Source organism: Pteropus alecto, unplaced genomic scaffold (assembly GCF_000325575.1).
Source record: "Pteropus alecto unplaced genomic scaffold, ASM32557v1 scaffold206, whole genome shotgun sequence".
NCBI lineage: Eukaryota > Metazoa > Chordata > Mammalia > Chiroptera > Pteropodidae > Pteropus > Pteropus alecto.
In genome coordinates, this window is record NW_006438906.1 from 1,369,250 (window position 1) to 1,392,901 (window position 23,652).

Genomic DNA, 23,652 nt, shown 5'->3' on the forward strand with positions numbered 1-23,652 from the left:
CACAGGCTTAAATGTTCAGTTTGGCGCCTTGGAATTTGGATCAGAATCTTCTCTCTCTGAATTTGGATCAGCTGCAAGCAGTGAAAAGAGTAATCAGATTCCCATCAGCTTGTATTCGAAGTCTTTAAGGTACACAACCTCCCACTTCTCTGGTTTTGATTGAATTAAGTCTTGCTTGCAAGAAAATAGAGCCTAAGAAATTACCTGGTGAAGATAATACATAAACCTGTGGTAATGGGCTTGTTTGTGCAGCCATCACCAGTATCTAATTCCAGAATTTTTCTTCCATCAACCTAAAAAGAAACCCTGTGCCTGTTAGCAGTCACTCCCAATTTCCCCCTCCCCTCATCCCCAGCAACCAGTAATCTGTCTTTGGATTTTCCTGTTCTGGACATTGCATAGACTTGTGCAATTTGTGGCCTTTTTTGGTCTGCCTTCTTCACTTGGCAATGTTTTCAAGGTTCATCTATGTCATAGCATGTATGCATTTTGTTTCTGAATATTGTGCAGACAAAATACCACATTTTGTTTATCCATTCATGAGTTGGTGGACGCTTGGGTTGTTCCCACTTTTGGGCTTTTATGAATCATGCTGCTGTGAACATTCAGTTACAGATTTTGTGTACTTTTGATTCTTTGGAAATATACCTAGGAACTGCTGGGTCATATGGTAACTCTTATATTTAAGGGAGCATCAAACTTATTCCATGGTGGGTGTGCAGCATTTTACATTCCTATAAATAATTTTCGAGGGATGCAATTTTTCACAGCTTGCCAACACTTACTTTCTTTCAATGGACTATTTATAAATAGAGAAGTCCAGATTTTAGATTTTATTCTATTAGTTAAAATTACCACTTTCCAGAGCCCTAATCCTGATATTTGCTTAAGTTCCCTTTTAAAGATGGTCTCAGACATCTGGATTCCTTAAAACTATTTCCCTGCTTGTCAATTAAATTAGGTGGGTCTGGCTTTGGTGAGGAAGGAGGTGGGGTGGGGTGTCGTTTTGCATCTGCATTACATTGTTAACACATTTAAAGAATGCAGTAGTATTCATTTGTAGTTATAGACATGTTTATTTAATTTAGAATATGACAAAATGATGAAATAGTTCTACTTCATGAAGCCATACAAAGTGACACATTTATGTCTAATACCTTTTATTCTTTGTAGTGATTCTTTGAATACCACTCTACCAATGACCAATGCAGTACAGAACTCCACCTATACAACTTCAGTCATTACCTCCTCCAGTCTGACCAGCTCATCCCTGAGCTCCACTAGTCCAGTAACAACGTCTTCCTCCTATGACCAGAGTTCTGTGCATAACAGGATTGCATACCAAAGCTCTGTGAGTCCATCGGAGTCAGCTCCAGAAACTGTCACGGTAAGTGGTCTTTCAGATTTTTTGTCCTATTTGGAGCTCAGTGTGTAGTGTGGGAAATTAAGATTTTTGGATGAAATTTTCTTTTAGAAATTAGCCAACCTTTTGAGTAGAATCTGTGTAGTTTGTTGAATTTGCTAATAGTGGGCATCTCATTTGAGACCAGCATTTTAAGTACCATCCACAGGGATGTGTGAATGAACCCAGAAGCTTAGTATAAGGATAGTATAAGGAGACACCCCAGATTGTTCATAGTGGTTTGGGTGGGGTAGGAGGGGACTATCTGTAATATTTTAGTTTCTTGTAAGGCAAAGATGTTCAAATGTTATTGGTTGGTGAGAACTACTTTAAAAAGTGAACAAGGACATAAAATATTAAAAACAGTTGAATTGGCCTAGCAGAAATTCGGGTACATTTTCTAAGTTTCCTTCTAAATGGATGATATTTTAGTTTCAAATTATAATAAAGAGAACTGTCATACGAGGGATGAATTTTATAGTAACAGCAAAATGCTTCTCAGAGAAAAAGAAGTGTTACTTTGAAACATGGTTTTTCTGAACCGGGTGGAGAAAGAGTGGTTTAGGACAGTGTGGAAGTCTCCAAAAGAGGAGAACATGAAAACAACTGGTCTGTTAACCATAAGGCATTTCACTAGGACCAACTCACAGGACAACTTCTGCTCCCATAAACTGAGGCAGGAGAGACATGGCATGTCTGTCTCCTTATACTATCTTTACATGGGGTGTCTCCTTATACCATCTTTATTATAATTTGAAACTAAAATATCTGTAATATTTTAGTTTCTTGTAAGGCAAAGATGTTCAAATGTTATTGGTTGGTGAGAACTACTTTAAAAAGTGAACAAGGACATAAAAATATTAAAAACAGTTGAATTGGCCTAGCAGAAATTTGGGTACATTTTCTAAGTTTCCTTCTAAATGGATGATATTTACATATCTCTACTTCAGAGTTCTTTGTTATTGTTGTTGTTATTAGCTCCCTTCTTTTTGTTTTTCACATTATATTTGATTTTTCTTCAAATATCTGGTGATTCCAGGCTGCCTATTTGACACTAAAAGGTTAACTAAAGGCTTTGGTTTGGGTTGTTGAATGTGTACTTTGATGTGGGACAGCATGGGTGGGCCATTTCTTTTGGGATAGGAAACTCTTTTGTTAGCCCCTTTGGGCCTTTTCTATTGAGCTTGTTTAGATTCTCCTGATACTGTTTCTAAGTCTCTTCTCTGTAGGACCTGTGCCTGTCTGTCAGTGTCATAAGAGCCTACTGGTAAAGGGAGGCTGCACTTGGATTGTTCATTTTGTCTACATTGATTTGATTCATCTTTTTTTTAATAGTGCCCTTGGCCATATGTTTTCCTTTTGATAGAGTTTAGAGCCTATGAGAAAAGGTGGGAGGGGGCATTCACTCTGCTGTGCAGAGGGTGGAGAGTGAGAGGGAAGAAGGGCATCTGATTCTGTGCAGTCTTTAAACAAATCCTCCTACATTTAGCCCTCACTCTACTCCCACTTCCAAACTTATTTGTTATTGGGAAATACTGAATTGCTTGGTATGGGTCTTCGTTTTCTGGTTTTCCATACTACTGGCTTAGGATTTAGTTTTATGAGGTCAGCTGAATCAGTTACCATTTTTTCGCCTGTATTTTTCTTTCTGGGTTTACATATTTAAAAAAAAAACGTATTCTTGATCTATCATTTTTAACAAGTTTATTCCTTTGCTTTCCAATATGGTAACCACTAGCCACGTGTAGTATTTTATTTAAATTAAATAAACAATTATAAGTTCACTTCCTCAGACATACAAACCCTATTTTAATGCTCAATATCCAGATGTGGTTAGTGGCTACGATATAGAACCATGCGCACACAGAATATTTCTATTACTGCAGAACTTTTCTTTGGGCAGTGCTGGTCTGTACAGTTTCTAAAATGTCAATCAGAGTACATGCTATTTAAGATTAAATCTTGGTTATCTCTGTGACATTTCAGTTCCAGCTCTAACTTTACCTCTTGTTTTGCTTACACACATCACTGTTCATCTCTTTCTTGGCTGGCTCAACTAAAACCCCTATAGATTTCTGATTTTTCCTGACTATTTGATAATTTCTTTACTTTTGTTACTACTATTCTTTTCCCTAGAATTTCCCCACCACGAATAATGTGGCTCTTGTGTTGTCAGTTTGTCTAGTGTTTATGTTTTAAAAATGATTTTCAATGTGGAACGAATATTCCTTAGGTCTGATGGCTGTTGTTTCTTGTTCTCCTTTTCTGTTCTTTTTGTCTGGTGCAGTTTTGAGAAGCCTTTACATGTCAGGGTTTGTGCTGTTTAGGATGCATATGCTTGATACCTTCTGTGTATGTTTAGTGAGTGGCAACCCTAGTTCAGAGGGAGGCAAAGGCGTAGAACTTTGCCTGCTCTCTACCCAGCTTTATAAATTGGTGAGACATGTTGATATCCTTTCCCTGACTTTAACCTTTTAACTTATATATATATTTTTTTCCTAGCAGTTCTATTTTATTATTTACATTTCTTGTAAATAATCTCAAATTGTATTAAGACTAAAATGTGTTGTAAATAACTTCATGCAGAAATTGTACAGGATTTGGATTAAAGTAGAGATAATGGTTATAAGGTTTGCCTTTTTCTTTAGTAGTTTTGACATTTGTAAGAAGGAGATTTCTGTTAGCTTCTTTCTCTCATCTAGGGACAGTGTCTGAGCCTTGTAGATTCCATGATCAATCTATGCCATGTCTCTCCTGCCTCAGTTTATGGGAGCAGAAGTTGTCCTGTGAGTTGGTCCTAGTGAAATGCCTTATGGTTAACAGACCAGTTGTTTTCATGTTCTCCTCTTTTGGAGACTTCCACACTGTCCTAAACCACTCTTTCTCCACCCGGTTCAGAAAAACCATGTTTCAAAGTAACACTTCTTTTTCTCTGAGAAGCATTTTGCTGTTACTATAAAATTCATCCCTTGTATGACAGTTCTCTTTATTATAATTTGAAACTTTTTCTTTCCTGCATGAGGGGTACTCAGGAGACAGAACATACAGGAGACAGAACGGCTTCCGATGATCTCGATGTAATGAGAGTTCATAAGTTCTTTATACTGCTTAAGTTTTAGGACTATTTCATTGCTCCCTGTGATTTGGGTCTTATGTTGTATCTTTATTACTTCCCTAAATACCCAATCTGATTTTCAGAAATGTCAGCTCCTTGGATTTATTAAGAATTTGTCGTATTGCCTCTTCTTTTATGAAAAGACAGAACAGGCCACCGTTCCTTGATTAGTTTGTATTTCATATGTTTGTGGATAAATCTCAAGTTATCATTCAATTTTGTGAGTTTAATTACTTTTTCTTCTCTTACTTACAGAATGGACATGGTGGTGGTCGAAGTCAGCAGACAATAGACAGTAAGTGTATAAGTTAACCTTGTCATGGCTGGTGGAAACAGGCAACAACAAAAAAATGCGGTGGTGAAAACAATAAGTTAATGGCTAAATGTGCAAAAATAGTCATTTAAAATTTTTTCTGATAGCTACTTCTGATTTATTGTTGGTACCCTTTCTTTGGCAGAGTTTAGAAGTTCAGCTGGAGATTCTTGAGTGACCAGGTTGTAGCTGGTGGTATTAGAAATGCCATAGCCACAGGAAGAAGGAAGGGATAGTCTCACATTCTGCCCTAGTCAGACTGCACCCAGAGTATGGAATTGATTTAAAAGATACTTTGCTCAGAGATACAGGTTCAAAGATGGTCAGAGGGCTCTCACTACAGTAATATGAAGGGTTTTTAAAACAAGAATTGGTGTGCTAGTTCAAGAAAGAAAGACATGCTAATTGCCTACAGGTTCTGACACTATTGTTAGGAAGAGACGTAAAATGATGCTTACTGTAAACACTTGGGAGAAAATGATGGGACCTCCCCCCCCACCCCCCGCAATTCTAGTACAGCTCATTGGTCACCGGAGATGGTGCAGGTGAATCCCTTGTTAATTATTTCTTTCTTTTGTTCTTGATTACCTTGTCTGTGATTATATATGATTGTTGTTAATCATTTAGTGAGGCCAATGGGTATTGGGTATGGAAACCAGAAAGACTCGTTTTATTTACAATTTTTTGGAGTGCGGATGTGGAATTTTACCAGACCAGGACTGGGCCTCAGTCAGAATTGAAATGACACATGTGATTTACTCAGTGTTAGTTTTGGTAATGCTGGGCTGCCAGAACTGTTTGGAGATACATTGGTATTCCTGAGAATATTGAGTATCAGAAGAAGTGCTCATTCTACAGGCCATGGTGGCAAGTTTCTTTTGTCTGGATATGGGGTTGAGAACACATAGAGGTGTCCTAGATTACTTGGAGATTTTAAATGAAATAATGAGATATGAAATATCTGGAAAATTGTGAATTTTAGTTAGGTTTTTATCCTCCCATATTCTCTTCTCCACCCATTCTCTCTCTCTTCACATACATACACTTGTTCTTTTGAGAAGCTTTTGATGGACCTGTTATTAATGTGTTCCAACACCCAGGGAGGTAACTTTTGGGGTCTGAATTTTGAGTCAGGGACATCTGTGTTGTCTTCATCTGATTTCTATAAGAACAGGTGTCATATTTGGAATAGATTGTCGGTAAAAAGCAAGCCTCAGGAGTGTGAAGACTACTGTAAGAATTGACCGAGTTGTATGTTAACCCCATTGCTGCTTGTGCTTGTTTTCGAATCATCCTTCCTTTTAGAAACTAATGTGTTTTCCATGGGGCTTCCAGGGAGTGCTGCAAGAGGTTAAAGGTTGCTTCTCCTTCCTAACTGGAAAAGACAATGATGCTTTATTTCCAAGCACATATCTGATTTGTATGTGTGGATGGCACTAAAACTGAGTCTTTTTGCAGTTAGGATTGATCATACTCATGGACTTCTAGAAGCCTCACGTTCTCTGAGGTTATTTTGCTCAAGGACATGTGAAGGAAATGCTCACTGTGCCTTTGATAGTAGGTGTTGGACAGCAGGTGTATGTTTTTTCTGTAGGTTTTAGGCATATATAGCTTCACAGTGTATGTACCCTGGGCCATGACAAAATGCCCTAAATTGGCTGTGAGCTTTCACAAGATCATTCCAATGTGATAGAAGCAAAGACCTAACTCTTGGGTGGTATCACCCACCAGATTCTCACTGCCCTTTGTGCCTTTTGAGGAAATTTTGCCTCACATTATAATTATGTATGTAAATTTCAGAGCCTCTTGCACTTTTTAGATGCACCTTAGGGTCAGGTTCCTTTAGTTGAGAGAAGTATCTCTACATCAAAGGACAGTTTATAATTATAAAGATGTCATTTCCTACTCTTTGCCTGAGTCCTGTGCATCTTACCATCACATGTCCTTTTGATAAATCATTTCTGACAGAGAAAGAAACTGTCTGGTGACATGCTTGGGCATTTTCCATGGGGAATGTAACTTTACGTATGTCTCAACTGAGCCCGACATGTCACAAGACATTGAGCATATTTCAGATATTCACGATTGGTTCTGGAGCTAAACCGATCTGTTTCTTACAGCTACTTCATCCGTTCCAGCTCCAAAGACAACAGACCCTCCCTCCGCCCTCCCATCTGTGGGCTCCCTACCCAGTACCACCTCCTGTACTACGCTTCTACCTTCCGCATCCCAGCACACTGCCACTTTGCCCTCCTTGTCCCAGCCTGGTGACCTGTCCAGCAGTCCCCTTTCTCAGCTTAGCAGGTATGGGGAAAATATGGGGCCCAGAATGAGAAGTCCATTGGTACAAAGTCCTAGAGTTCTTATAGAAGACTCTTCCCATGAGCAAAACCCACAACCCATTTATTTCCTCTAGCATGGTGTTCTGGCCTTCTGCAATAATGCTCTAGGGTAGATTTTGGCTGGGTGGGGTCATAGAGGCACCAGAGATGAAAACTTTGCATACTTGTAATGCCTCTGTTGTCACAGAGCACTGGGCCTCCTGGGAATGGGGTGGATGGAGTCAAGGGGTTGCTGCTACTCTTCTTTGACCCTCAGGAGGGTACCCCTAGCTGAGCCTCTCCTCCAGGCCTTGTCACTTTGATACAGGGTGAGAATGATGTTGGATTTCTCAGCACATCTCTGACTTGTATTTGTCATGGCTTCAAAGATCAAATTATTAAAACAGGGTGTAGAAGAATGGGTTTTGTTTGGTCCTCACCCTGTGTCTTTCATGTAGAGTTCACCTCTTTCCCCCTTCTGGATTTGATGAGAATTCAGGCTCTGACTCTGGCATGTGGGTTTGAACATAGGAACTTTTCTTCCCTCACACACAGATTTAGTGGGGTCTCCAAGGCTGACAGTGTTCTTAGTGCAATCCTATTCTTACTTTTTCCAGTCTAAAGAGCAAATGATTATAGCTGACCGAAGGTGGCCCTGGAGGTTTTCCAGGCCAGGATATTCCAGATCCTCATGGCTAGTACCCTTTAGATCCTTCTAACCACCAGAACTCCTGGACTGGGTTGGGTTCCAAGGTGATGGGTGTGAGGCCGGGGCTTCCCCTGAAGGGGTGGGGCAAGCTTATACCTAGCCCATCTAGATGCGTGGGCCCCACTTCTGCGGAATGATTTCGTGGGGTAGACGTGGTGCTCTTGTTTTGTCTTCTAGTTCACTCTCCAGCCATCAGAGCAGCCTCTCCTCTGCGCATGCTGCACTCTCCTCCAGCACATCACACACAGTAAGTGTCCTCTGGGCTCCCTCATCCACCACCCTGCTCAGTGAGCTTGGAGCTTAGTCACCTGCGATGGGCCTATAGTTTGTGGATTTTAAATATCTGAGATAATCTCAAATTGCTTGACAATAATGTCTCCATCTAAGTGCATGGTCTGAGCTGTTGATTTCTTAGGCACCATGGAAGATATCTTGCTTCCTTAAAAGTTCATGCCTCTGTGGAGGAATTGCTTCTCCAGACCTGATATGTGATGGGCAGGGCTGTCAGGTGGTGAGTTTGCTCCCCAAAACTTGCTAAGCTCCCTGTTCATTATAGGAGACCTTTCTGCCCAGCAGGGGTGATTTATTTTTGGGGATATGTTATTTGCACGTTCTTTCAAGCAAAGTGACATGGCTAACTTCAGCTTGGCCTCCACTAAAAGTCATCTTTAATCAAGAGCGTTTTTCCTGGATAACCCTCTCTTACTTTGTAAGGCCTTTGTAGGGAGAACGCTTGAAGGGAAAAGGGAGAGCTTATGTGAGAGAATATTCTTCCTTTGCCATGTACACATGCATATATCTCTCTCTCAGACTGTCAGCCCTGGCTCTTACCCCGGTCACTTTAACTGCATTCTAATTAACTGGTGGTCATGAGGACTTTCCTAGTTGTGACACTAGGTATTCTGTTCACTCTTACCTTGAGACATCTCAGGCCGTCTTCTCCATCTCAGAGTCAGAGGCTTTGGGTAGGTTGATATTGAAGAAGGAAGTTGAGTCTGGAAAGGCAAGAATGGAAGCACAGGTGAGCGCCAGCTGGAAGTCTGAATGTGCCAAAGAGTAAGCCTAGATGATGTTTATTGGAGTGTGGCTTCTTGAGGTGTGAAACTGGTTTCAGTGGTAGGGCTCATTCTAGACTGTGATGTGTTGAGGAAAGAATGGTTGTGAAATGGCGAGGAGACAGGGTAGTGGGAGGATAGTTAACTAAATGCTAGGAGAGACTTGAGCATAAGGATCAGTGGAAAGAAAGGTGCCTGAAAAGAACAAAATCTCTCGCTCCTGGAGACTGGAGGCTACCGGCAAGGCTGGAGTGGGTGGGTCCCCAAGCAGAGAGGGAGGTTTTGGGTACAGGTGAATGGGGAAGTCAGGAAGTTGGGGAAATTTGTTTCTTCTGAAGAAGAGATCAAGTTATTTGCTGCAGAATGAGGTGATGGAAAAGGGTCAGTTCTATCCTTCCATCACAATCTAGCTACCACTGTGGCTTTCAAGCTCTACTTTTCCAAGTGAAGTGTTATGTATAGTTCTTTGTCATAAAACACACAGAGCACCATCTTCATAGTAGAGTACATGTAGATACCTCTGCTCACCTGCCTGTGCCCCCTGTTTAGCCAGCTGGAGTTGTGAGCTGCCTCCGTCGTGAGCACTAGATAGCTGGCTTCCTATTCTCTGGGCACTGGTGTGTTGGAGCCCGATGCTCTTGTTTGCATGGGTTAGCTGCACTCTGTGTTTTAGTAAGAAAACCCAAAGCATACAATCCAAACAGTCTTAGCCAGAATTGCCTTGTCCAGGGAGTCCTACACTTTGTCAGTGTGACAGAATTGCCACATTGCTAACATAGTTAAAAGATTCATTAATGAAAGGTGTAAAAATGTAAAACGATATATATTGAAAAGTTTTTCTGTCATCTGTGTGGTTCTTCCTATTTCCTTGATTGTGAGTTTTTTTTTAACCTATAAAATAGAAAACACATACACGTAGTCATTTTCCTTTTGCCCTTTTTTTTTCTATAATATAAGTGGGAGTATTCCATAGTGTCCTTCAACATCCCTCCACCCAATATATCTTTGAGATGTTTCTATGTTGAAACACAGAGCACTTTTTTCCAGAGCTCTCCTGCATTACATTATTTAATCAGTCCTCCGCTGGTAGAACTTTAGGGCCATTTTTAGTCTTGATACTACAGTGTTCATTTGATAGCCTTCTAAATATGTCATTTCATTATGCAGCAGTATCTAGAGGGTAAATTCTAGATGTGTAACTCCTAGGCATTTGTCATTTTATATAAATTGCCAAATTGCTCTGCACAGTGGTTTTAACCTTTTACTCTCACTGCCAATGAATGAAATGTCCTATTTCCCTACTGCCTCCTGAAATGGTGTTATCGAATATTTGTATTTTTCCAGTGTGTTAATAGAAAAATGATCTGTCAGTGTAATTTTTAATTGAACGAGTTTGGCCATGTTTTTATATATTGGAAGCCATTATATTTCCTTTTTGGTGAGCTATTTATTTTATTTATTTTTAATTTAATTTTATTATTAGTTTCAAGTATACAGTACATTGGTTAGACATTTATAGTTACAAAATGATCCCCCTAATGGCTCTTTCTCTCCTCTTACTCCACCTAGCCATTACATTAAAAGCTATTTATTTTGTTTGTTCATTTTTCTGTCAGGTTCTTGGTGTCTGTTTCTAGGAACTCTGTGTTCAGGAGACTAATAAGTAGCCCTTTATGATGGGATGTGCAGATATTTTCTATAGGTTTGTCACTTAATAAATATACATATTTTTTATTTTTATATAATTAGATGTATCAGTCCCACTTTCATCGTCTATCATATTTAGGTTTTTCCCACTTTAAAGTTATGAAGGAAATCTCAGTGTTGTCCTCTCCCTTCATGTCCTCGTGGAAGGTTTGGTGCCGCTGTGCTTTTCTGGGTCCATACTGAGTTGCTGGTTGCACAGTGCAATTGGATGGTCTGAGAAGCCATTTAAATGTTGGAGGCCTGTTACGCCAGCAGCTTGTTGCCCTAACAAATTTGGGAGATGAGGTGTAGCTGGAGGTAGGAGAGGCTTGCTGGAGGACTCTTGAGTTCCTTTTAGCAAACCAGGAATGAGTTCTCTAGCAAGTGGCTCTCGATGGTCAACCTGGACCTGTGCAGAGTACGGAGTGATCTAGGCAGGGCAGGCCAGTACAGCCTTCGCCCTGCTCCTGGAGCTTTTTTCACCCTCGTTCTGTCCATCCAGGCTGAAGGAACAGGAGTCCTGGGGAGCCCCAAGAGACCATGATTTTAGCTGTCTTTACCTTGCTGCACTATTTCTGGATGGTAGCACCCTAAGGCTAGTGCTCAGGTGGGTAGGGCAGCCTGTGGGGCAGGGACCTTGCACAGAGCTATTAGTGAGATGGGAGGCAGAGCATGTGCTGGTCCCCTTTCTCCTGGGCCTTTCCTATTCTTTGGCTTCTCCTCTAGGAGTTTCCAGGCTTCTTTATTCTGCACACATTTTGGTTTAGAGGCCGGTCTCAGTCTTATAGAGCCTCTCTCTCCCTCTTTGGGCCCTCCTTTGCCCAACCAGGTACATCTCTTTCACCTACCCCTCAGCCCTTGGAGCCCTTCCTGGCACCTTATTACTAACTAGAGTTGAGTAGCGAGGCAGGATTCCTGAAACTCCGGCTCTTCAGAGCTTCCTGCTGTGTTCTGCCCTTCCTTCCTAGGTGGATTTTGTCAAGTAGGCATAGGGGCAGGCCATACCCTTCTAGGTAAGCCCTGGTGGCCTGCAAAGTGTCACCTGGTTCTTGAGCAAAGGCCTCTCTTGGCCACCTGTGACTTCCAGATCAGAGTGGTTGAGAAGCCTAATAGAAGGACATCTCCAGAAGGCTATGACCTGGGCTGGGCTCTTCTTCTGAGACTATTGTTAATTTTCCCGAGACTACTTGCTTTTCTGTGACGTGGATTCCCACCTCATATTCAGATGGTCTGTGTTCTTCGAAGGTTTACTTGAGATTTTTGTGCCTTGTTTCAGATACCAGAGCATGAGCAACTGTAAGAATTTTTAGGATGGTTTTGGTAATAAAGTTCAATTTAAATAGTTTTGATACTTAGCTTATGAATTGTGTCCCGATGGCCTAACCTACCTGCAGTGTGAGCGGCCACAGTGAGCACTAAGCACAGAGCCCCTCACGCCAGTCTTTAAGACCGCAGGCCCAGATGCCTGGCCAGGTTCTCTTGCACTCTCTTGCTTTGCCTCCAGATCCATGTGTCCTGGCTTTTTTATTTTGCCAGCATGCCAGTGTAGAGAGCACCCCTTCCCTCCAGTCTTCGGCCACCTTCTCAACGGCAGCAACCTCCGCCTCGAGTGCCACGTCCTCAGGGCTCAGCTTGCCGAGCAGCATGAACACAGGGAGCAGCCTCTGCTTGGGTGGGACTACCGTGAGTGCCCCCAGCAGCAGTACCAGGACCACGCCCTTGGTTACCTCAGGTGGGTATCCAGAGGCATTTCCCACCTAGCCCCAGCCTCTCGAAGGTACACACTTGGCTTCCTAGGAGGATGCCCAGAGGTGGGCAGGGCACGGTGGGCAACCACGCACATACAGTCTCTCTCCAGCCCTGCCATTGCTTGTTTGTCCTGTTTGTTCCACTGCCCTCTTGGGCCTGGCCCTTCCAGTGCTGATGTGGGGTGGGTGAAATTGGTCATCTGGGTGGACTCCCTTGGGTAGAATTCCTGGCAGCCTTTGTGCTTATAGCTCCCCAGTCTTTTCTGTCCTCGCTTATTTCCAGAGATGCAATGAATGACATGGTGACATGCAGGAGCAGCTATCATTGGCTCCTTCTGGTCATTTTGTGTGGTTGATTGCCTGTCAGCCAGACCTGGGTAGTCTGTGTGGGCCAAGCAAACTGGTTTGGCAGAAACTGCTAAAACCCACCTTTGACATGGTTTGTCCCTCTCCTGGCACTGCCTGGCCGGCCTTCTGTTCTGAGGAGGCAGATTGTTCCTCATGTTAGGTTTGTTCAGTGCCGTGTGACCTTTAGGGAGTACGTAGGGGGCAGCGTTTCTGTCTGGGCATGGAATCTTCTGACATCGAAACAGCCTGAATGTAGGGCACATGCTCTCTGTCTTCTCACTTCCTAGGATGGCCCCCTGTAACTCTCAGCTGCTGCCCTTCCCTCTTGGCTGTGATCCCATTTGGGGCAGCACTGTGACAGTGAACTCAGCACCCTCCACACCCGTATAATAGCTGAGGAATTTCATTCTTTGTGGTGGCTACTTCACTTTGTTCGATTTTTGTTTTTACAGGCAAAGCACCTCCCAACCTGCCTCAGGGGGTGCCTCCACTGCTGCACAACCAGTACCTCGTGGGCCCTGGGGGACTGCTTCCTGCCTATCCGGTGAGCATATGGTGGAGCTCCTGGCCAAGCCCCGACTGCCCTGGCCTCAGGGGCTGGCACCTGGCAGGGTAGGGAGGGGTTGTGGGGCTGTGGGGCTGTGGGTTGCTGCCACTCAGACCCCTGGTATTTCTCCCCCATCTAGACTCCATCAAGGCGGGGTATATTCTCACAGCAGGTCATTCAGGTCCCCTTCCTGAGTGTACTCTATTCCCCCAGCCTTGTTTAGGCTCCCACATGAGCCTAGGCTTCTCAAGGGATAGTGTGTGGTCTCTAACCTCCTTTTTGGTTCTCACACAGATCTATGGCTATGATGAGCTCCAGATGCTGCAGTCACGGCTGCCAATGGTGAGTGGGATATGGTGATGGGACAGATTTAGGCTCTTGTACAGATCCTTCCTTCCTTGGCTTTGATTGTCATGCTTCCTTGGCTTTGATTGTCATGCTGCCTTGGCTTTCAGAACTCTCACCACCACTGAGGAAACCATTTCCATTTGGTGTTTGTGCCTGGTGTGACTGCAGCTCGGGCATATGAGTGTCCTGAGCTTATCCCTGGGGGACTTAAGGACCAATGGGACCTGGGGCCCCCGCAGGCAGAGCCTCTACTAAATGTGGGGTCATTCTCTTTCCTCAGTCCCTTCCCCCCTCTTTATTTATTTATTTTTTTAAGAAGAACCATCTGACACAAGATACGGGGTTGCTTGCCTACCCTTCGAGTTTTTATAGTCTCCTTTGAAGTGCCATTCAGTGTCTTTGACTTCTGAAGGTGGCCATTGGTAATCCTCGTGATGCACCATTGCTCTTGTCCACAGCCGAGCGAGCGGCTAGAGCCGATAGTCTTTAAAGACCTTTTTGGGTCTGGTCTGTCATCACTGTTTGTGAGAATGTTGGTCCCAGGTTCTCTCTGATTGCTGCTGCCTCACTCTGAGGCCAGTGCTGCCTTTTTATTGTGACCCTTGCTTTGAGAATGAGGCACTAGGCCTTCCCTGAGATGGCCACGTGAACAGGACTACAGTGGAGAAGGGCTGTGGAAGGGAGGCATGCACCTGCTCTGACAGCCTGCAGGCTTCTGCATCACCACTCCTTTCTCGCTCTGGTGTTTCCCAGATTCCTGATAATTTTCAGCAGCCCAGGGCATCTGTCTATCACATTACTGGGACGTAAAAAGCTGTTTGGACACTGGTGTCCCCTCTACTGGATATGGTCTTTGCTATTCCCTGGGGAAGAGGTTTTCTCCTCAGATGTCCTTCCTCAGACTCCTCGCCATTGATGGTGTCCCTCCCACCCCCACCCCACCACCTGGCCACAGAGAGCTCAGGGAGCTGCAGCTATCACCTTTACCTTCATCTCCACCTCTCCCTCCACCCAGGCCCTGTGGCTGAAGCTCTTGTCTTAGGAGAACTCTTGTCCATTGGCTGAAGTATTTCCAGAGGCAGAGGCTGATAGCTGAGCAGATCTTCTCCCATGTGCAAACCAGCAGCCAATTACACTGCTGGTAAAGGGGCTGCTGGACTCTCTAGCTGTTGTCCACATCCCCAGAGGATCCAGAAAGGATGTCGAAGACATGATGGCAGATTTCTAGGGTGGTCAACAAAACTTAGGGTCTCTGGGGATGCCCAAGCCTTAGGGCTCTGTGGGGAAACTGAAAGTGGAGCTGGTCCCCCAGATACTCATGAAACCTCATGGACATCTGGCCTAGGAGCCCCAGAGCATCAGAGATGGAATGTAAGAGGTAGTCCTAAGTGAGTCTGCATGTGGGTCCTGTTAAGACCCCTAGGAGTGGTTCATTGGGATCCCAGCCCTTAGAGTCATCTGCCTTTATTCCTTTTTCATTCTGTGCCTTAGATGAAATACTCTTTGGGTCTGCCTTATGAGATACACAGTGCTTTTATTTTCCCCTTTGGTCATTTCTTGGCCTCTCTGGCACTTTTGTGCCCAGTTCTTTTCTTCTGTGAAAGAGCTCCCCCTCCTGGGCTTTCTCTAGGCCTGTCCCCGGTTGCGTTCCTACTAGCTCTGTGCTTTCCTAGTCCTGCCTCTTCCTGGGTTTCTGGGCTGAGGATGCTGCAAGTTTCGTGGAGGTTACCTGGAGACGAGGCTGAAAGAGGGTGTATAGGAGCCATTCCCAGTCACGATGGCTCTTGTCTGATTGTGACCAAGCACTGCTGCCCATGAGGAAAGCAGGAGTGCTTTCCCTTGGCTCAGAGGCCAGGGTGCAGGATGTCTTGGATTGCAAAGCCCTAGTGGCGAGTAAGGGTCAAGGCTGGCCTCCGTTTTTCCACGGAGCTCCGCTGTGTTTTGCCCTGCTGGTTTCCACACTTTTGGTTCCTGTGTGGTGTCAGTGTTGCCAGGGGAGAGCGGGTAGTGAGAGGCAGGTTTGGCACATTAGCTCCCTGTGCTTGTGCCTACCTGACATTGCTGCCCTGACTCCTGTTAAACCCTTGGGCATCTCTGCTCCTGCTGATTTCTTTTCAGGTTTCTACCATCCAGTCAGCTTTCCTAGCTCCTCCTTAGAATCTCACACAGGAAGAGCCAAAAGAGCTGGTTTGGCCTGTGGCATTCACCAGTATCCATTTTCAGTGTAAAATGGATGTGTGAGATGGGGCCTCCAGTGGCCCTGCTTGTGAATGATTGAGGGATCAGTTAGTGTGTCTGCATGCTGCGTGCTGTGTGGTTGCCATGTTGTACGACCCTGGATGGGTACCGTTTACTTTGAATTCTCTGTGAAGCCTGCCCTCTGGAAGTGTGCATGTGATGTCCCTGCAGTCTGGCGTTTCCTGGCAGTGTGGCATCACATGGAGCACCTGTGCTGCCTGTTGGGCCTGCTCTCCTGGGAGTGAGGCGAGGCCATTCTGCTTATTAGCCTCCCTGGTTTCTCTTAGGATTACTACGGAATTCCCTTTGCTACACCCACAGCCCTTGCCAGCCGAGATGGGAGCCTCACTAATAACCCATATTCAGGTTAGTCTGTTCAGGGGATTGGGGAAGGGGGAGTGAGGGGCAGTGGACTGTTTCTGTAGCTAATCCCAGGCATCTGGAAATAGAAGAAGAAGAGCTGAGAGGCCTGCTAGCTTCCCACTGTTGAGTGGGCAGCCAGACCTATTCCTGTTCAAAGGACCCAGCCTGGCTTTTTTCCTGGTTGGATAAGGGGCAGTGATTGGAGTCAATGCTCCCCTTCTAGGTGATGTCACAAAGTTTGGCCGAGGTGACTCTGCATCCCCCGCACCCCCCACCACACTGGCTCAGGCACAGCAGAGCCAATCCCAGGCCCACCACACAGCCCAGCAGCCCTTCCTGAATCCTGCATTGCCACCTGGCTATAGCTACACTGGCCTCCCCTACTACACAGGCGTGCCCAGTGCCTTTCAATATGGGCCCACCATGTTTGTGAGTATTTGTTGGGGGGAGGGGGGTTGTTATTCTAGCTCTGGGAGCAGAAGCAGGGAGGGAGGGACATGACAGTACTTAAAGTCTCAACTGGCCTTCGGGAATGTTTTAGGCTTGGGGTGAGGTTGCTTTCCTATTTTTAGATTCAGCATGTGTTAACACAGGTCCCTTGTGATTTTGCCACCTCAGAGCTGGGGAGGAGGTACCTGATCTGCTACTCCCTGCCCTGTTCCTAAACTAATGCCTCTCTTGCTTGTCCTACCAGGTCCCTCCGGCCTCAGCCAAGCAGCATGGTGTGAACCTCAGCACCCCTACCACCCCTTTCCAGCAAGCCAGTGGTTATGGCCAGCACAGTTATAGCACAGGTGAGGGGTGCCCTCAGCACGGAAAGATATGGGTAGGACAGGCTTGCCTAGCTTACACATGCCTCTTGTGCCCTGCCATGCTAGGTTATGATGACCTGACCCAGGGGACAGCAGCGGGAGACTACAGCAAGGGTGGCTATGGTGGATCATCACAGGCACAAAACAAGTCTGCAGGTTCTGGGCCTGGCAAAGGTAGTGTCTACCCTCCTTTCTAGGATGGAGGCCTAGAGTAGTTGTCTTCTCTCTGACTCCTTCTCAGGCAAGGCTACCCCAGAGTGCCCCTGGAGGTGGGGGAGGCTAGAACTGGGGCCAACTGCTTGTGGGAACAACTGCTTTTTCTCCTAGGAGTGTCTGTGTCTTCAAGCACCACTGGCCTACCTGATATGACTGGTTCTGTCTACAACAAGACTCAGGTGAGGGAGGAACAAGGTGGGTGCGTAGGTTGGTGTGAGGTGCAACCCAAGCTGGCCCTCACCGTTGTCTCTGTCTCGCAGACTTTTGACAAGCAGGGATTTCATGCAGGGACCCCTCCACCGTTCAGCCTGCCCTCGGCCTTGGGCTCCACTGGGCCCCTAGCCCCTGGAGCAGCCCCTGGTTATGTGCCCCCACCATTCTTGCACATCCTGCACGCCCACCAGCAGCCTCACTCACAGCTGTTACACCATCACCTTCCACAGGATGCCCAGGTGAGCCCAGTGATGGAGGCAGCCACCCTGCCCTCGGTTGGGGGTTCTGCTCCAACCCTGACAGCCTTCTCTCCTCCTCAGAGTGGCTCGGGTCAACGCAGCCAGCCCAGCTCCCTGCAGCCCAAGTCGCAAGCCTCCAAACCTGCCTACGGCAACTCTCCATACTGGACAAACTGAACCCTGAAGAGAGGGGTGGGCTGAGGCGGGGCTTACCCTGGGCAGGAGAACACCTGGAGCCCAGTTCTGGGAGCCCAGTTCCCTTTCCTAGAATTCCTGAGACGTGTAACTGTGTCAGCCGAGCCTCTGTGGGGAGCCTGCCTCCCAGACTCGCTATTGTATGTAATGTATTTATGTATGTATTTGTAAATGTGATAGAAGTCTTGGGGGAGGGGGTTGGCTAGAGGGGGGTACAGCTGCTACTCTTAGGTCTGTTCTCCCCACTCAAGCTCCTTCTCATTGTAGCAAAATAAGGCCCCTCCCCACTTCTGCCTTCAGGCCTTCTACAGAGCCCCTCAGCCAGCAAGCTGCTAGGGGCAGTGTCTGGAAGGGCTGGTTTAAGGCAGCTGGGTAATGGGGTCAGGTACCAATGAAGAATCACGACTTATCTCGCGCCCTTGTAAACCATTATTTGAGTTTTCGTCCCTGTGTAATTACTTTATCCTAGCCCTCTCTTTTTGAGAAACTGGTCCTCTTGTCATTTGTCATGTCCCCTTTCTGCCAAATCTTAATCTGGGAATAGCAGAGATATCCCCCCTGCTCAACATGAAAGTGGCACCTGTCTGTCTTCATGTAGAGCAGGGGCATCTGCTTCTGGTCTGGTGTTGTCCCCAGAGACTTGCCTTCATCTGGCTGCCATTTTAATAATCTGAATTTGTGCTCAGAGATGTTCAGCCAGTCAGTTCCGCTTTTAAAAAAATCAAAGATATGCTCGATGAGAGCACGTCTCCATGCAAAGGCTCCTTTATTCCAGTTGTCCTGAACCAGGTGGGCGACTGCTTCAGGGGTTTTCTCTTTTGCCCAAACTCCACCTAATAAAATTCTGAGAGCATGCACGGTCTCTGTGTGGTCTGACTAAAGAATAGCTCAGGGCGGAGGCTGTCTCAATTATGGTTCCAGGGACTCTTGGACTTCAGAGGGCTGAAGCAGAGCTCATGTGGTCAGTCTGATAGCAGGTTATGAGGGCTTAAATTAATATCCTTTCTTTGCTGGGCCCCTTGCTTGCCTTGGTCCCAAACAGCATCCACAGAGTGAAAAAGTAAATGATACAGCTGAAAAGACAGCAAACCCTCCTGACAGTCCACAGTGCTTATCAAAGTTAACTTTGCTTTTCTTACAGCTCCATAACAAACTTACGGGCTAGGCAGTCTCTTACAGGGCCCGGTCAACAGGAATACCAGGGCAGGGTAATTTCTTTTTCAAAGGAGCAAAGGTAAGAACTGCGAGCACGGTTCTAGGCCTGTGAGTTTGAACAACCGAACATTTGCTCTTCATCAACCAAATACAACCTTCGTTGACATTGAAGGGGTTGTTGTGGTGGAATAGGTAACTAGTGAGTCCAGGTAGTATAAAGTAGGAAAGTGGGTCCTGGGCTAAGTCTCAACTCCAGAGAGCCCCATGTAACCATTCATCTGGGACCAGAATTCTGACTTCCCCTAAGCTAGTCCAGTTCCTCCTCCTCCTAGGCCACCAGTCAGGGAGGAGCCAGGGCCTATGTGTCTGGCAGGAGGCTAGTCTCCCCACTTGTCGGTGGCACAACTGCTCCAATCTGACAAGGCAGCTCAGGCCTGGAGGTGTTTGCCTGAGGCATGATAGATAGCCTCTTATCTCAGTCCTAAATAAGACTAGGCTAAATAAGCAAACAAAATGAGTGTAGTAGCTTCAAGTCAAGTATTGGTCATGTAGGTATGCCAGAATCAGCCCAGGGTCCCAGTCTTTACCTTTTCTTTTGCTTCTAAAATTAATGGTCCTTTCATCAGATGGGACATGTACTGCTGTTAAGCCACAGCTTGGGATCCTGACCAGAAAAAAAGGTAAGAATCCACAACTGAAAACGAAATGGGAACTTTTAAACTATGTGATCTGCCTGATCTCTGCTTTTAGCAGCAGGAAGTTCAGAAGATAGTGACAGTGAAAACATAGCCCTAAGGAGGGCAGTGGATTACCCCTTCATCCCCTTCCAGTGACCTACTTGTATTGGAAGTTTGTACCCTATTTCAGAATTAAGGTTAACAAAAAGGCTGTATACTTAATAGCCTTTCTTAAAAGTTAATAAGGATTGAGGATGATTGTTCTGCAAGGTGAGCAGAATGTCATAAAAGGCAGGTCCAACAAGATCTGGTTTTTTTTGTTGTTGTTGTTTAATTTTTCAGCTGAGTCCTGGGCATAATCTGCAAGGGAAAAGTGGAAATACTGAGACCATCTTTTAGTTTTAACACGAGAAAAAAAAGAAGAGGGTCATCCCATGGGGAAGTAGCAATACAGGTATATTTTATTTCACATTTTATTAGTAGACAGATGGGCAGAAAAAGACAAAATAAACCACTAAAGGGGAAGTTCAACACAAAATGCATCAGATAATCTTTTCTCATAAGTTAAACTGAAGAAAAACATCTACAATTTCAGCTAAGAAAACTATTAAAGTCAGGTGTGTCCTGCTGGTTTCAGAATAGTTGAAAATTGCATCTGAATCTTTTTGTAAATGTAAACTTTTTATCAGGATGGGAGGGGTGGAGAGTTAATTTTCAGTGGAGAACTACACATTTCCCCCTTCAATCTCTGTATATATGTCCCCAAAATAAGGAAACCAGCAAATAAAGAAGCAAATAATTATTAAGAGAAAAGAAGGGACTACAAAAAAAAGTTTGGCTAATAGAAAAGAACTCTGGAATGATATGAAATAAAAAGGGGAAGACTCTGAGAAGCAACAACGGAATCATGATAATATACTTTCTCCACCCAGCCTCAAAAAAAACACAGACCTGAAGAGCACCCAGAGAGGTCTCCACTAGAATCAAAAGGAATCTTAAAATGCAGGATTTTGACCAAACGATCAGCACAACTGTATTCTTAAGGTTCTGGCCTGAGCCTGAGATCTCCACTCCTAAAAATAAAAAAGTTACATGCTCAAGTTTCCTTGTGTTCTCAGGACAGAGCTCTGGAACCAGTATCTGGGTTTTACAGGTTAGTGTGAACTTACTGAATGTCCACCTGTTGGCAAATAAACACACCGCAGTCTTTTCTGGAACTGATTGTACTCTTATCAGAGGCAAACCCAGCCCTCAATAGTAACACCCAAAAGGGCTGAGAGGTATGACCACCTGGCTCTCTGGCTCCCTGAGTCAATGTGCAACAGAGGCCAACAGGGCCTAATGGGACGGGGCTGAGCAGCATAGCACCTCCCACAATGCCAAGGTGCCTGGCCTGCCCTGGGAGAGAAATGCTTTAGCAGTAAGGGTAAAGAAAATCTTAATTTTAGGACTCCAATAGAGTAAGACCAAAGTACTGGCTGTAAACTGTGTGTGTGTCACAGGGTGGGGTGGTGAGATATCAGAGCATTATGAGACTGGGCTCCAGAAGATTGCCAGTTATTTGGAAGCATTACTTAAGAAGTGTGGGGAGTAAAAAGCTAGTTCCGACATCCTTCTCTGAGAGTGTGCAGTCAGTGTTATGTCACACAAATAACTGCTCTGTTTTCTGAATATGGGGTTACTAGATTCAGGGGTACAAGTAGCCCTGGCCCCTTGGGGATTGGATATATTCTGGGACCAGGCTAAACAACATCCCATATGAACCATAGCACGTTAAATGTTCTCAATACCAGACCAATTTCATAGAGGCCAGAGAGGGTCACTGGGAATTAGTCAGCAAACGTTTGGAGAGTTTGAAGAGTGAATGAAAACCCTGAGATCAGAAAGGAAGGAGAAGCTAAGGAAGCAAGCATCACCTACTCTGTCCTAGGATCCATCCTACCCTGTCCCTCATCAAACCTTTTGCTCTTTCTGAGCTATAAGATCTGAAGAAAGGAGTTGACACTAGTGCGCAGGGATACGAAGTAGGATTGTAGTCAGTCTTTGCTGTATTTTCCTTCTAAAACCTATGGTTTTGCATAATGATTTTCCCCACTGAAAGAACACTGCCCTCCGATGAACTGGCCCTGCTCCCATAAGAAACAAAAATCACTGCCAAGTTCTGAAGTATCTGGTTGGTGAAGGCGGATGGATCTTAGTATTGATTGAAGTAACACATGATTCAGACTGGGGAAATTAAAGCTGCAGCAACTGCATGGCAGGAAGATCTAGTGTTGCCCAGACACTACCTGCAGCCAACTCCCTTGGCCCTGCCAGAAGAATCAGAGAAGCCCAGGGCAAGCTCCATGCACAACTTCTACTTGAACTCCACAGCCAGAGCACATTGAAAGGAGAGAAAAAGTCCAGGTCACATCCACTGAGGCAAGGTAACCGGTCACTCATGTCTCACATATAAATCCACAGTTATCACTAGCTCAATGAAAACCAAAATCTTAACACATGCACCTAGTATTAATACTGAGTACTTAAAACTGGCTACTTAAAAAAAATCCTCATGGTGAAAGTATAGCGGGAAAGGCCTTGTTAAATATATAAAATAGATGTTTTCTCTCCCAACAGTGATCACCAGTAGTTTTGACTTCCCCCCCGCCCCCCCCAGCAGCATCAACCAAACTTGGCAAAGTTAGTTTTAGCTCTTTGTTGCCATCACTAAGACTCCACACACACTAATCCCCACTCTCTCCCCCACTCCCTTGGGGGAGGGGGAGAACAATTCTGCCTTTTAAAATAAATAGCAATCAAGTGCTCAGTTCTATGTAAAGTATGAATATTTATTTCAGACTTTATATCCCAATCGATTTCAAAAAACAAAATCTGATTTCTCTCCTCAGAGTAACTGAGGCCTCTGTTATTATGATTTCCTGGAAGCTGAAGGGGCTCTGTGCCCTTAGGAACACATTTCATCAGGCTTAGCACAAAGTCCCTGACGCCCACTGTACCCCAGACTTAAGAACAAGAAAGAAACAAAATTCACCACCATGGGGTTGAACAAATGCACACACACTAATGTAAATGGAGCAGCTAAACCTTGGCAAAAATTTTTTAAGTTTGTTTTGTGGGATTTTTATGTTTTTTTTTTTTTCCATTTTCTTTTGCTACCCAGCATATGCAGCACTTGTGAACTCCCAATGGGTTCTCAGCTTTAAACACATTAACGTCTTGATGAAAGACTATTCTTCAAGAATCTAAAGACAGATCAAACGTGTTTTGCTGTGAACACTTTGTAGAGATGAAGTGAGGCAGGGGTTTGTGTTTAAAGAAAAAAAGAATCAATACAGTGATGGAAGGGTAAAGAATGCAAGAATTCGGACATTTCTGTAGAGGATTACCTTCTCTCCATTAAGAGGTCCATAAAAAGGAGCAAACTGAGATCCATAAGGGGAGTCAGCAGGAGCCGTGTTTGTTTTTCCCCACCCCCTGTGATAGGTTTTTGCTGAGGGGCCACTGCTAGGTCCCTACTTGCTCCCCTCCCTTTGGCCTGAGACGGCAGGGCAGTACAGGGGCATCGAAGGAACACGTCACGACTCCTCATTCCCAGAATCATCATCATCATAACAGTCGGCATCTTCTTCCTCCTCATCTTCATCATCAATGTCATCGTCGTACAAGTCGTCATAAAGCAAATCTGAGCTGTTGTCATTGGAAGGCACTTTAGTTTTGATGCAGTATTCCGCCAGGGTTGTAGGGACTTTTACTCCATCTTTTTCTGCTTCGGCTTTAGTGGCTGAAACCTGTTTTCTGAAGGGAGAATAGTTTATGTAAGTCTCTGTCTTGAAGATGGATTTATAATTGGCCTTTTAAAATACTGATTCAAATTTCTGAACTTTAGTACTTGCCTGAAAGCATCTGACAGCCTCCACTACACCAAAGGCTCTCAGCCTGTCAGGTACTG

At 44.9% G+C, this 23,652-nt stretch overlaps 2 protein-coding genes and 1 non-coding gene across 4 annotated transcripts in view; 2 read left to right on the plus strand and 1 right to left on the minus strand.

Moving 5' to 3' along the window:
- The window catches only part of UBAP2 (ubiquitin associated protein 2), a 69,246-nt gene extending 50,523 nt beyond the window's left edge, over nt 1–18,723 (plus strand). The window contains 15 exon segments of the mRNA XM_025049718.1: nt 1–129; nt 1,174–1,387; nt 4,773–4,812; nt 6,951–7,134; nt 8,038–8,107; nt 12,138–12,333; nt 13,150–13,241; nt 13,539–13,586; nt 16,118–16,196; nt 16,417–16,622; nt 16,888–16,987; nt 17,072–17,179; nt 17,333–17,400; nt 17,482–17,673; nt 17,755–18,723. The exon segment at nt 1–129 is cut by the window's left edge and continues 29 nt beyond it. Coding sequence (XP_024905486.1) covers nt 1–129; nt 1,174–1,387; nt 4,773–4,812; nt 6,951–7,134; nt 8,038–8,107; nt 12,138–12,333; nt 13,150–13,241; nt 13,539–13,586; nt 16,118–16,196; nt 16,417–16,622; nt 16,888–16,987; nt 17,072–17,179; nt 17,333–17,400; nt 17,482–17,673; nt 17,755–17,850 — 1,822 coding nt within the window. The 3' untranslated portion in view covers nt 17,851–18,723.
- Nucleotides 6,206–6,288, plus strand: LOC112483139. The gene has a single exon (XR_003047525.1). It is a non-coding gene; the product is annotated as a small nucleolar RNA SNORD121A (small nucleolar RNA).
- A 1,416-nt stretch (nt 18,724–20,139) lies between the features above and the next one.
- UBE2R2 (ubiquitin conjugating enzyme E2 R2) overlaps nt 20,140–23,652 on the minus strand; it is a 91,420-nt gene continuing 87,907 nt past the window's right edge. For both annotated transcript variants that reach the window (XM_025049719.1, XM_006916058.3), the window contains one exon: nt 20,140–23,498. In XM_025049719.1, coding sequence (XP_024905487.1) covers nt 23,279–23,498 — 220 coding nt within the window. In that variant the 3' untranslated portion in view covers nt 20,140–23,278. The remainder of the gene's footprint in view (nt 23,499–23,652) is intronic.